This window comes from Manihot esculenta, chromosome 15 (assembly GCF_001659605.2).
Source record: "Manihot esculenta cultivar AM560-2 chromosome 15, M.esculenta_v8, whole genome shotgun sequence".
NCBI lineage: Eukaryota > Viridiplantae > Streptophyta > Magnoliopsida > Malpighiales > Euphorbiaceae > Manihot > Manihot esculenta.
The window spans coordinates 9,023,322-9,035,779 of NC_035175.2; the positions used below are offsets into that span (position 1 = coordinate 9,023,322).

The 12,458-nt window shown below is 37.0% G+C and overlaps 3 protein-coding genes across 7 annotated transcripts; 1 reads left to right on the forward strand and 2 right to left on the reverse strand.

The window, feature by feature from the left end:
- The first annotated feature begins 573 nt into the window (after positions 1 to 573).
- Positions 574 to 7,560, forward strand: LOC110601012 (protein THYLAKOID ASSEMBLY 8-like, chloroplastic). 5 transcript variants are annotated; one of them, XR_002485754.2, is made up of 4 exons: positions 574 to 995; positions 4,228 to 4,800; positions 6,331 to 6,518; positions 6,871 to 7,560. XR_002485754.2 is itself a non-coding variant. In XM_021737984.2 (2 exons), exons 1-2 carry the CDS (start codon positions 666 to 668, stop codon positions 4,645 to 4,647), a joined length of 750 nt encoding a protein of 249 aa, XP_021593676.1. In that variant the 5' UTR covers positions 574 to 665; the 3' UTR covers positions 4,648 to 4,929. The 5 variants fall into 5 exon arrangements, 1 of the variants encoding a protein (XP_021593676.1); XR_002485753.2 differs by having other exon boundaries at positions 6,331 to 7,560; XR_002485757.2 differs by lacking the exons at positions 6,331 to 6,518; positions 6,871 to 7,560 and adding an exon at positions 4,938 to 5,203.
- LOC110601011 (expansin-A16) lies at positions 5,622 to 7,013 on the reverse strand. The gene is made up of 3 exons (XM_021737983.2): positions 6,829 to 7,013; positions 6,291 to 6,609; positions 5,622 to 6,212 (listed from the first exon to the last, which is right to left on the reverse strand). The coding sequence occupies exons 1-3, from the start codon at positions 6,965 to 6,967 to the stop codon at positions 5,912 to 5,914; spliced, it is 759 nt and encodes a 252-aa protein (XP_021593675.1). The 5' UTR covers positions 6,968 to 7,013; the 3' UTR covers positions 5,622 to 5,911.
- LOC110601010 (pentatricopeptide repeat-containing protein At2g03880, mitochondrial) lies at positions 5,786 to 12,458 on the reverse strand. Its single transcript, XM_021737982.2, has 4 exons — positions 10,245 to 12,458; positions 9,517 to 9,712; positions 9,343 to 9,420; positions 5,786 to 7,265 (listed from the first exon to the last, which is right to left on the reverse strand). The coding sequence occupies exon 1, from the start codon at positions 12,301 to 12,303 to the stop codon at positions 10,405 to 10,407; it is 1,899 nt and encodes a 632-aa protein (XP_021593674.1). The 5' UTR covers positions 12,304 to 12,458; the 3' UTR covers positions 5,786 to 7,265; positions 9,343 to 9,420; positions 9,517 to 9,712; positions 10,245 to 10,404.

Here is a 12,458-nt window from a genome sequence, read left to right on the forward strand (position 1 = left end):
GTTGTTATATGACTCGATTAATTCGATTAAGTGTGTATAAAGTATTTTATGTGTAAAATTATTTACGTGAATAGTCTGCATGTATTTATTTATTATTTTAAATATAATATTTTATTTTTAATTAAAATAAATAAAATTTTATAAATTATATATAAAAAGAGATTTATTTATTTATAAAAAATTATTATTTATTTTTCATGGTATAGGACTTTACTAATTAATTCATAATTTTGAAAAGTGTTTTTAACACTTTAAAAAAATTATTAGTTAATTTTTCATTAAATTTATAGTTAAATATTATAAAAAAAATTTAAAATATTCTTGACATAAAATAATTTATTAATAAATTTTTAAAAATTTTTAAAAATTAATTAATAATTTTTTTAAAATTATAAAATTTTAAAATTTTTAATAGTTAAAATTAATGTAAATATTAATTAATAAAATTTTTAAAATATCATAAATATTTAATATATTTTTAAAATTAATAAATTAACTAATAAATTTATACATGGTTTAGGGACTGAATAGTAATTTTATATTATTTATACAAGCACATCAGCAAATGGCGTATTAGAAATTGCCAATGTGTTATCCAACAAATTAAACGGCGAGTTTTGCCATTTTGCTGTATCAGAAGCAGGGATTAGGGAAGGAGGAGAAAGATGACGGTGACGTCATCAATACCAGCAGCATCCATTGCACTGGCTACAACATTTGTGTGGAGAAGAAGAAGAGCTGCAAGTATGATTGTTTATGCGAAAGGAAGAGGAGACAATCGAAAGCCCTTGCAGAAAGGTAGGAACCTCAGCATCGAAGCTATCCAGGCCATCCAGGCATTGAAAAGATCCTACTACTACAATAACAACAACGCCGACAACTCCCACTCTTTCCGCCATGTTATCCGCTCCAAATTCAGCCGCTTGCTGAAGCTCGATATGTTGGCAGTTCTCCGAGAACTCATCCGCCAGAATCACTGCCTTTTGGCCCTCCAGGTTTTCTATTAATCTCTTAGTCTGTCATTTGTTATTTTATCTATTGGGAATTGTAATTTACTATCAAATTCAAGCATAGGGATTATGATCTTTGCAACTAGCCTACTATAAACATGGTCGATTTGATTTGGCCTATTGCGTTTAATCTGTCCCTGCAGAAGTGAGAGATGTCATTGCAATCTATTGACCATATTGTATCCTTAATTTCTTTTTATTATTAACAAGCACAATTTATTAAACTCATTAATGAATAATTGTGATATGAAACTTAATGGTAAACTTAATCTATTTGTAAATTTTTACATATAAAATCCGTATACAGATGAATCGGAAAATTATATTAACTGTAATTGGTTAAAATAATAATCGAAGAGTGCAGTAGGTAAATAAAAAATATTTTTTTTTATTAAAGATATATTCATTGACAGGCCATCTAGATGGCAAGGAATGAATTACAGATAAAATAAAAAATCAAATTGCAAGAGAGAGTTAATTCAGAACACAGGGTCCGATAAAATCCTCCCAGCAAGTTTGTGAGCACTAACATTAGCCTCTCTCTTAACAAAGATAAAAACAATACTCGGGTAAAAATCTAGAAAAAACAGTGATATCATGGGACTGCTTGAATAGCCAAGATAATAGGATTACCCAACAGCGAATTGATAGTCACAGAAGAGTCACCTTCAATTTGGGCTCTTAAGATATCAATGCTGTGAGCTAAAAGAACAGCTTTGTAACGACCCGGAAACCGGTACCCCTCTGTAACGGCCCGAACCATTACTGGCACTAGGATCCAGATCGGCTTAAGGCCGCCGGGACCCGTAGCAAGCCGACTATACTCTCTGTGTACCTGATAAATCCCATACATGATACAACGATACTCAACAATCCTGTAAAACTCTGTAGGCTTAACCACTGCTACTCAGAAATGTCAATCTGAAATGGCCCTCAGGGCCTGTACCAGGGACTACTATCTGCTGTGGTCCAGGGATTCACACAATCTGTAACACATCCCACTGGTATCTCATCGAAGCCATACATTAAGCCTAACTCACACATTTCTCATCAAGAAACGTAAAACAGGATTGTGTACAAGGGATGAATCACACATCACACTATAGCAGTGACACTAGGGAAAGCATAAGTCTATCCAGTAACAGTACATATCTATCTATTACATTACAACTAATCTTTCAATTACATCATGTCCACTATCCTATTACAACATACATTCATGCATAACTGTCCTCTGTACTTTTGCTGACTTTGACTTCTCCTAGCTCTCTCAGAACCTGCAAAACTGGGGTCAAGGGAGTGGGATGAGCTCTAGAGCCCAGTGAGGAGGAACAATAAAAACAGTTCATTCATTACATGCTCTCATGAAATGCATCACATCACAAACATATCATCTCAAGGATGAACTTGTCACCATAGCCCTCTACATACATAATAGTATGTCCAACTGTGCCAGGGGCGATGAGGCCTCACCTGGACTACTCTGAAGTAACTCATATCATAACATGTCCAACTGTGCCAGGGGCGATTAGGCCTCACCTGGACTGCTCTGAGCTCTGATCTGACAGCCCAGCTGTCTCACTCATAGTACCAGGAGCGACCTGGACTAACCAGGGGCGACCTGGTATGGCTATCTCATGCCACAACTCTGTATCTGTGCTCTATCAAGGGCTTAGGATCATCCAACATTCATCCACACAAATATCAGCTTATGCAATGCAGCATATTCGTGGAATCTAATGCAATACAACCTAATACATAACATGGCATTTTATGATGCATGGATCATGCTAGATTCGTGTCATTTCTGAATGTAAAATAGTACAGTTAGTTCCACTCACCTGTAGTCTCTACTTGGCTACCTCTGGGCTACCTCTACCTCTGAAACAGCTACTACTGCTAAACACCTTGGTTCCTCGGGTCCAATCCTACAGTGGAGGACTCAAATGAGGTACCAAACATACTCTAACATAACTATGAACATCTCTCCAAAAACCCTCTAAAACATCACAAAACATGCATGCAAAACAAGCAAAGGAAGGCTGGACAGGGCACCTTCGGCAGCACTTTCGGCGGCCGAATGTCTCCTCCAGAGACGAAAGTCAGGCATGTTCGGCGGCCTAACTTGGACTTTCGGGGGCCGAACCTGAGTTTAGCCAGAACTCAGTTTCGTGCACAAGGACGCCTGTCAGTCCCTCCATCACCTGTTCAGACCTCAACACATGCATTTAACCCTTCTAAAACATGCATAAACACTTCAACAAGCCTAAGGGAGCTTCAAATAACTTTAAACTCCAACAAACAAGCTCACAAGACACACAGCAAACATAAAGGATTCATAAACCCTATGATGCACATCTCATGCAAACTCATGCCTAGCTCCCTTTTCCCTTTACAAAACTCATAAAAACATCATAAGAACCATGGATCAACACTTACCTCTTGAAGAACAAAGGCTGAGATGATCCAAACTCAAAGATATGGAGAAACCAAGCTTCAAAAGCTTCAAACTCCAAAACCTTGTTTAAAGCTCACAACTCTTCAAAACAAGGGTAAAACTCATTACAACCGTGAAAGATTTGAAGAAAAACCATGAAAATACTTTAAGGAGATCAAGACCTCACCTAGGTCAGAAGGAGAGAAGAAACCTCCTCCTTTTTCTGCCACTCGGTGCCCTTATAGATGAGCAACCGCCTCAGGTTCGGCTGCCGAATCGCATGCAAAACTATGCAACCTTCGGCGGCCGAACTTAACCTTCGGGGGCCGAAACTAGGGAACTTTAGGCGGCCGAACTTAACCTTAGGGGGCCGAACATGGCAAAATGCCTCCTTGGCCATATCTCTTCAAAACTCAATCCTTTTCTACGCTAACCCTTTAAAACACTTGAAAATATTTTAGAAAACTTTCTCTTACCCTTCCAGAGACCTCTGACATCCTCGAACTCCCCCGGACGGTAGGAATTCCGATGTCTGAATCTAGCCGGGTATTACAAGCTTCTCAGCGAGCCAAACTTTCAAGAATAAGTGGATCACATTGAGCTAGCCAGGTGAGGTTTTTAGTCAAAATAAAGAGTCGGGGTGTGATAGGTTTTTTCCATCTTGTTCAAGGCAAAATTTTCTCTTTCTCAGAAGAAAAAAAAAAGTTCAAAAGATGTCTTCAACCTTCAGCCTTTTGATTTCTACGTTGCAATTGCTGATTTATTCATTGCATGACACAGGTTTTTGAAGATATTCAGAAGGAGTACTGGTATAAGCCCCAGCTCTCTTTGTACAATGATATGATTCAAGTGATGGCTAGTAATGGGTATTTAAAGGAAGTCGAATTTCTGTGCACGTGTTTGAAAACAGAAAGTAATTTACTTGGTGAAACTGAGGGGTTTAGTGCTCTGATGACGACATTGATAAATTCTAACCTACCTAGACTTGCCATGGAGTGCTATGATTTCATGAAAGCTATAGGATATGAACCTGATAGGCCAACCTTCAGAATACTCATAAATGGTTTAGAATCATTAGGTGAATCTGGTGCTTCTACTATTCTAAGGCAGGATGCGCAAAGATATTATGGTGAATCACTGGATTTCTTAGTGGAGGATGAGGATGAGATGATAGCAAGCAATAGCTCGGATGGAAGGTGAATTAGTTCTTCATTTTATGCCTGATGAGGGAGCATAAGCCATCTTTACATTCATTCATGTAAAGCCTTTTGAAGAACCTCATGGAGTAACATTGAACCTCTTCCAGAGCTTGTGGGATTACTTCTGCAGTATGTTTGATTTTTCACATTACCGGTATTTTACTGAGCCATCTAATGGCTTTTAATCACCGCATAAGATTATTTGCCACATCATTCATTGATTTCATTATCACTTCTGTTACTGCTCAAAGCTTGCAAGTTTTTTCAACTAAGGCTCTTTTACTCATTTAGTTTGTGTAGAAAGAGGAGTGACATGTACCAATTTTCCCCCCTTTATGATTATGGTTCTACCCTAGCTGTTCAGCATGTGGTTGGATCATTCCTTGTGAGGTACATAGCCTGTGAACTTGGTAATCTACATTTGCCAATGGGAGAGGTAAATACCGTAAATTCGTCAGATTGTTGAGCCACTTAAGATAGCCTGCATGATGGTGGAAGTCAAAGTTAATTCAAATATTAATTCAAATTCTACATAGATGCAGAAATTCTTATTTGCTCATGTTGCACATATCATGTTGCCCTGGGCAGCTATTAGTACTGCTGTGTCATCTTTATGCTGACATAAATTCGCTCCTTTGGCTGCTTAGTGCTTATTATCTATCCCCGCATTTCAATATTCCTTGCATAATTTGCACGTCAGATATAGAAAATCATTTCCTGCATGTGCAAGCACACGAACATTTGTATGAGAGTAAAAAAAGGTTTTGGTGTTGTTAAGTAGTTTTCAATTTGCTAATATGTCATGCCAAGTATGCCGTCTTTAAAGACAGCCTTATTCATTATGCAGGGATTGTCTATAGAGAGTTGAAGTTTTACACACCTGTATTTATTAATAATAATAATAATAATATTTGGGGGTTGTTTGGGCAGCGGGGGAGCTTCGGAGTTGGAATAGAGTGTAGATTCCCCAACTTTGTAATAATTACCATTGCATTATTAATTAACTTTTGAATAAATAATGTCTCGTAGAAAGAGAAAACCAGGACCTGTGTTCCTATTCCTTCTCAACTTTTCTATACAGCTTTCTCGCCCTTTTTGACCAAGGACAACTTTATGGCATGGAAGGAAAATTTGAGTGACAGAAGTAATGGTTGTATAAAAAGTATGCTAAAGATAATACTGCTGAACTCTTCACCACCAGGGTCTCAAATCAAAGTTTCAAGTTGGACGTCACATTTCATACTGGAACTTGAAAGCTTTTCATGCTAGAATTGTTTGCCCTCAAATGTCTGACCGAATTGCCAGTTTGCTGGTGCAACATTGTAAGCTGTGAGTGTTCTGCTGCTAGTAGTGACTTCAAAAGAAAGAGGCTGTCCAACAAGATTGACATTGGATTGCCAGTTCTGGCCCCAGTTTCTTGCCATAGGTATCCATCCTGTTCTTGATCCCTTCACCTTCACTGCAACCACTTCACCATCTACTCCTACGTTGGTAATGAGCACCTGTAAGAAGTTAAAACTCCCACTAGCTGTGAATCTCACCCCACCCTTCCTCTCACACTTCACCCTGCATAAAATTGCAATAATAATGTTTGCTTATTAATTGTAACTATTTTGCAAATTATTTGTAATTTCATTCTTATACCTCCTGTACTGGATTGGAATTAAATCGGCTTTCCTTTCAGCAATTTCAGTGAATGCTGCCTCTGACATCTCAAAATGTTCTTTGGGAAAATTGCACCAGCCACCATAATCTGCTGAAAGCCCATAATTTGGAGGACAGAAATCTGTGGCAGTGAGAATGATAGAGGGGCTACCTTGCAGGCACCATAAGATGTGATCTACGCATCTGACCTCAAAGCAAGCTCCACAGGTACTCCCTTTGTTGAACAACATACTACTCAATCCAGCACTATACTTACCATAGGTGGCTCTGTGAATATCACCATACCCACAAGCTCCTTCTGCAACACCAAAAAGGCCATTACACACTTGCAAAACCGTATATATTCAACTCAACTGAGCTTAGCCGAGACTTAATCCCATCCTATCTGAAATCGACCATACTTATGTATTTCTGCATTCTCAATTAGAACCGAGATGTGTGGAACATGAAGCCCCAGTATGAGTTGAAATGGTGGAACATTTACCCAAATGGTAGGACTAGTAATGAGAAAAGTTACCTATAGTGATTGACCCAAATTGTTCTTTGGTGTAAGTTGCAGTGGCCGTCTTCCATTCCTCATCAGTGGCATTAGTGGCAGCAATCTTGCATGTCTGTAACATGATCAAGTGCAGAACTAAGGCTTTAAGAGCACCCATTAGAGATAATGAGGCCTAGGAGAAGTCTAAGATGTACTTAGATTTGATTCTTTTATTCTTGCTTTGCCTTTTCTCTCTTTTGTGGGAGGCTATGGAGGGAACTTTTCTTTAGGAAATGACCTGAATCTCCTTGGCTGAAATGAAAGCTATCTTTGCTTTGCTGGTAAGATTAGACACTCCATAGAAGATACTGTTGAAATTCTCAAAAAGCTACCCTTGGAAGCCTTGATTCGCATTGTGGGGACATGCAGCAGACCCGAGATCAAGCGTAGTTGAGTCCTTCCGAGACGATGAAGCACTATGGCAGACACAAATAGCGGAAAGCCTTGGAATTAGAAAGAAGAATCCGAAACTTTAGCTCAATTAGGGTTTGAACTTCGAACCCCTTTTTATATTAGATATTTTTTTAATGTTATTTTGGCTCTTCTTTTGAGATGAAAGAGGAAGAAACTTAAGAGGTGAGACCCACAGGAGCTGAGAAAAGTCATTACATTTACACTAGTGGGAGTGGGAGAGACTCAAGTTTGTGTTTGGAAATCCAGGATTATTTGTTTAGGACAGTTTACTAGTGATTAAAACTTGTTATTTAGCAGGTGAAATGGTTTGATAGGTAGTGATTTGTTTTGGCTCATGAACTTTTTATTTTTGGGGAAAAAAGTATATGTGTTTCTTTAGAAGTTCTTTTCCCGTAAGAGTTAAAACTAGTTGTTATTTAATCAATAAACTTTAAATTTGTTTAAAAAGATTATGAGATCTTGATTTTGAGTTTATTCCTACTCCTATATCTGCGATCTTCTTAAAACAAGATCAAGACTTCTCATATTGTTGCTATGCTGATTGAAAAAAGAAAAATCTAGGTCTAGTTCGGCACGAAGGGAAAATTCAGGGATTAGGCCGTTGATTCTAATTCTAATTCTATTGGTTGGTGATTTAAATCCCTAGTTACGATAGCAAGGAACTTAAAAGTAGATTACGATGTCACATTTTTCTAATTCAATGCTCTAAATTATTGTTACAATTGCTAGACAATGGCAATTATTTATTTTTAATTTAGGCATTTGAAGTATTATTTCTAGAATAGTTAAAGTTTTCCAGTCTCTGAGATTCAAACATCTATACATTTCCAAGATCCATGGTTCAATCATGTCCTTTCTGTTATTTTATTGAGAAAACATGTTACAATCATGTTTTTGTTTTGTTGGGGAAAACATGTTACAATCATTTTTAACGATTGTAATCCATGTTCCAATCATGTTCTGCCTTTTCTTGGAAAAACATACTTCAATCGTTAAATTTCTATTTCATGTTATACAGAAATAGAGAGTGGCATGATCCAACAAAAACGAACACTCAGCTTTTAGGTTTTATCTCCATTTTAGGGGTACATATATAATTATATATAACCCAAAGTTCAACATATGCTGTACGAGATTAGACTTGTCCACGGTCTGATTTGAATCGTAAATGAAACCGAACAAATCATAAATTAAACTGAATAAATCAAAAATTGAACTAGTCAATCGATTCATAAATCAAACCAAAATCTTAAATTAATGGAATTTATTACTGTTTCTCTTGTGAATTAAAACCAAAACCGTTGAATTCAATTTTAGTTTGATTTTTTATTTTTAAAATAAATTATTTTATAAAATTATATCATTTAAAATTAATATATAAATTAAATTATCAAATAATTAAATATATTTTTTTACTTGTTAAAAATACTATTCACATTTAAATGTAATATTATTTTATTTTTTAAATTATATGTAATTTTATTTTATTTTATTAATATTATATAAATAGATATATTTTGTATAATTTACTTATTTAATAAAATATGTATTAATAATATTTAAGATTTATATCTACACGAGATCAACAAACAATAAAAAGCGTGAAAATAATAAATAAAGAATAAAAGAATCAAAACCCAGGCAATCAAATTACTAAATGGCCAAAAAGTAAAATAAACTTTTGTTTGAAATAATGTATTTTATAAGAAAAATTAAATAAATTTTTATAAAATTAGTTGCGATTAATAATTAAAATTTTCATTTAAAATTAAAAAATTGATTAAAATATCAATTGAGTTGAGTTTTTATAAAATTTTCAATTCAAAATATGGGGTAAAAAATCTAAAAAATATTTGAAAAAAGCGAAGGGAAGCTTGTTAAAATATGATGCGGTAAAGCAATGTGACGTAGAATATCAAAACCTTAACAATCTATTAATTTGGAGGTTTTCAAATTGATGGAAACTTTACCCTTATTAAAAGGTTCATCTAAACAAAGTAATTATTTTAAGGAATCATACCTAGCCTCTAAGAATCTGTGTAAAATCATCTTTAACCTAATGCCAAATTTACTGCTAACCTTTGAAGCCAAGGCCACCAAAATCTTCTGCCGAACTCCAAATCATAATTCTGCGTCTTTATCATCTTCTTTTTCTTCCTTGTATATTTAATACAAGAAAGTGAAGTGAGTGATAGGGTTGATTTGGAAGACTGAGGATCAATATTTATTTTAGTAATTATAAATTTGCCTTACTGAATTCTGTTTTGGATTCATATAGTTCTCTGCATTTGTAAGAGTGCCATCTTTAGGAATCTAACATGGATATTGCCTTGCTGACTCCTGTCAATCTTTGCATGCTTACGAATTTACCTTAATATCCATTCAGTGGTTTTGGAGTTTAACCAACATGTCTTCTACCTCCTTGCAGCTCCTAAACCAAGCTTAGCACCTGAAAGACATTGATATCCACGAGTCAGTAATTAAAGTTTGTGCTTCTCTAAGTTGAGCATGCAAGCAAGCTAAAGATGAATTACAAGATAACCCCATCTTCAAGGCCACATGTTATGGAAGTTTCTGTTCTTGTAAAAGAACTGTTCAGATATGTCCTCAATAAGCAGGCAAATCTGATAAAAATAGAACTGTTAGGGTTTGGTTTTGTGCTATTTGAACTTGGTACTGCACAATGTATCTTTTTTTCCTTAAGGAATGCTTCACAATGCACTTGATTCATCTTCATGTCATTTCACTTCAAAATTTCAAAATATCATTTCTTGCCGCTATGATAATTCATTGCAGAACAATTTTTGCAGTCCCTGTGTCTATGTATGAAAGTTTTGACAAAGTTTGTACTATATCTGATGGGGCTTTATTGAGATCTCAATAAATTACTACTATTGAGGCTCAAAGCTATGCTCAATATTCAGATAAATACATATAGGTTACATGTCTAGCAGCATCAGTTGGTTATCAAATTAGCACACCTGTCTTCAATCGCCTGACAATCCGCTTAGAAAATGACCTTTTTGAGCTGTTCATTGTTTCTTAGGTGTAAATTGCAATGTTAGTCTTCTATCTTTCCCTCTTCTCATCCATCTAATGCTCTGTGGTGGAGGCAGCAAAAGCTCCATGCTTGATCTTCTCTTACCAATAATCTCCACAGGAGCATACCCCATATCGAAAATGATGATACCTGATGGGATCTCTGATCACAATAATACGATGCTCCACCTTTGCTACAAGTTTAGCAAAGAGATGACAGTCTCCACATATCCTGAGATTCTTTCTGATCCTAATAGTTTGCTCTTTGGACAAACTCATCAAACCAAACACAAGTGCCAGTTTCTCACTATGGTGTCGCAGGGAGTCTTCTCTTTGTTCCCCTTCAAGATCTTGCAACACAAAATTAGTGTCTGGGACATAACCAACTCCCTTAAGCTTTTGAATCAACCGAGTCAGATGTTTGTTGATCTCATCAAGTTGAGGATGTGAATTATCCCCTAGAATGAAAGCATGAATCTGCTTATTCACTTCTACCCAGCTACACCCCGGTTCTTTCCTAATTCCCATGTCATTCATGGTCCTCCTAATTTGCGCAACATCATTCCACCTTTGAGCATTTGCATAAATATTAGACAACAGTATGTAGGTTCCTGCATCTTGAGGATAAAGCCTTAGAATTTGTTTGGCAGCATGTATAGCCAGATCCACATTCCGATGCACCCTGCATGCTCCAAGCAATGTTCTCCATGTCGCAACATCTGGTCCACATTCCATTTCATTTATCAACTCCAGTGCATCATCAAGTTTCCCTGCTCTTCCAAGAAGATCAATCATGCAACAGTAGTGTTCCCTTCCTGGATCAACTCCAAATAGCTTCTTCATTGATCGGAAATGGTACCAGCCAGCTTCTAGAAGCCCAGCATGGCTGCAAGCAAATAGCGCTCCAAGAAAGGTTATGTAGTTTGGTTTTAGGCCTGAGACTTTCATTGACTCAAACAACCTCAACGCCTCCCTGCTGTAACCATTTTGCGCCAACCCTGCAATCATGGTACTCCAAGAGATTACATCCTTGACCACCATCCGAGTGAAAACAGTATCGGCATCTTCCAAACTACCACACTTGCAATACATATCCAGCAGGGCATTATTCAGGATTAAATCTTGATCATACTTGAAGACATGAACATGAACCTGTCTCCCCAGTTCTAACAGAGCTAACCCAGTACAGGCTCTCAAGACACTCGTCAGCGTTGCTTGCTCAGCTGGAAAACCAGCTCGCTTCATTCTCTTAAAAAGTTTTAAAGCTTCATCACTATCACCGTTTTGAGCAAACCCGGCAATGATAGAATTCCAAATAACCAAATCCTCTGTCGCCATCTCATTGAAAACTCTCAATGCATTTCCAGTCTGGCTCCATTTCGAGTATATATCAATGAGAGCACTCCTAACGTAGATATCAGAATCTAACCCACTCTTTATGATATTAGCATGGAGCTGCTTAAGATTAGATAATCCGTCGCATGCCCTCAAAACCGAAGAATAGGTGTACATATTTGGCTTCACACCTTCTCTAAGCATCAAAATCAGAAACTCCAAGGCCTTGTCGTTTAGCTTAGCATTAGCGTAAGCTGATATCATCGTGGTCCAAGACACAAAGTCTCTTTCAGGTATTTGGTCGAACAACTCCCGAGCATCATCCAACATATTAAATTTCACATACATGCTGATTAAAACATTGATCAGAAACTTTTTAGGATGGTACCCATTAGAGAAAAGGTGTTTATGGACACGTTTTCCCTGTTCAACGGCGCCGCGGGCCAAGCAGCACTTGATGAGCTCAGAATAGGTGATAGAGTCGGCCCAAATTCCATGTTTGTGCATTGCGTCCATGGCTTCCATGGCTCTGGGCAGATTTCTTTGGTAGCAAAACTGGGTGAATTCATGAATCAAGGATGCAGATGGGTTGGGCAAAGTGCAGGACGACGTATGATAGGCAACAGAGCGAAAGGATTTGATCGCGAAGCCGGCGGATTTATGCATGGTTTTTCCCCTGAAAAGCCTCTCTTCATGGCTTAAAGCTTAACCGCGGATGCTTTCTTTACGAAGCTTCATTTTAATTTGAGCGCGATCCACAAATTGAAACTGGGCGACATTAAGGGCCGTTTGGTTCCGCAATTTATGTTAAGCTGTACCAA

What these genes read in the sequence shown, in the direction of transcription:
- LOC110601012 (XM_021737984.2), top strand. Translation starts at nt 666, where the DNA reads ATGACGGTGACGTCATCAATACCAGCAGCATCCATTGCACTGGCTACA. An exon ending in ACTGCCTTTTGGCCCTCCAG is followed by an intron (nt 996 to 4,227) that starts GTTTTCTATTAA and finishes TGCATGACACAG; the next exon opens with GTTTTTGAAGATATTCAGAA.
- LOC110601010 (XM_021737982.2), bottom strand. Translation starts at nt 12,303, where the DNA reads ATGCATAAATCCGCCGGCTTCGCGATCAAATCCTTTCGCTCTGTTGCC.
- LOC110601011 (XM_021737983.2), bottom strand. Translation starts at nt 6,967, where the DNA reads ATGGGTGCTCTTAAAGCCTTAGTTCTGCACTTGATCATGTTACAGACA. An exon ending in ATTTGGGTCAATCACTATAG is followed by an intron (nt 6,610 to 6,828) that starts GTAACTTTTCTC and finishes TTGGTGTTGCAG; the next exon opens with AAGGAGCTTGTGGGTATGGT. An exon ending in ATTCCAATCCAGTACAGGAG is followed by an intron (nt 6,213 to 6,290) that starts GTATAAGAATGA and finishes AATTTTATGCAG; the next exon opens with GGTGAAGTGTGAGAGGAAGG.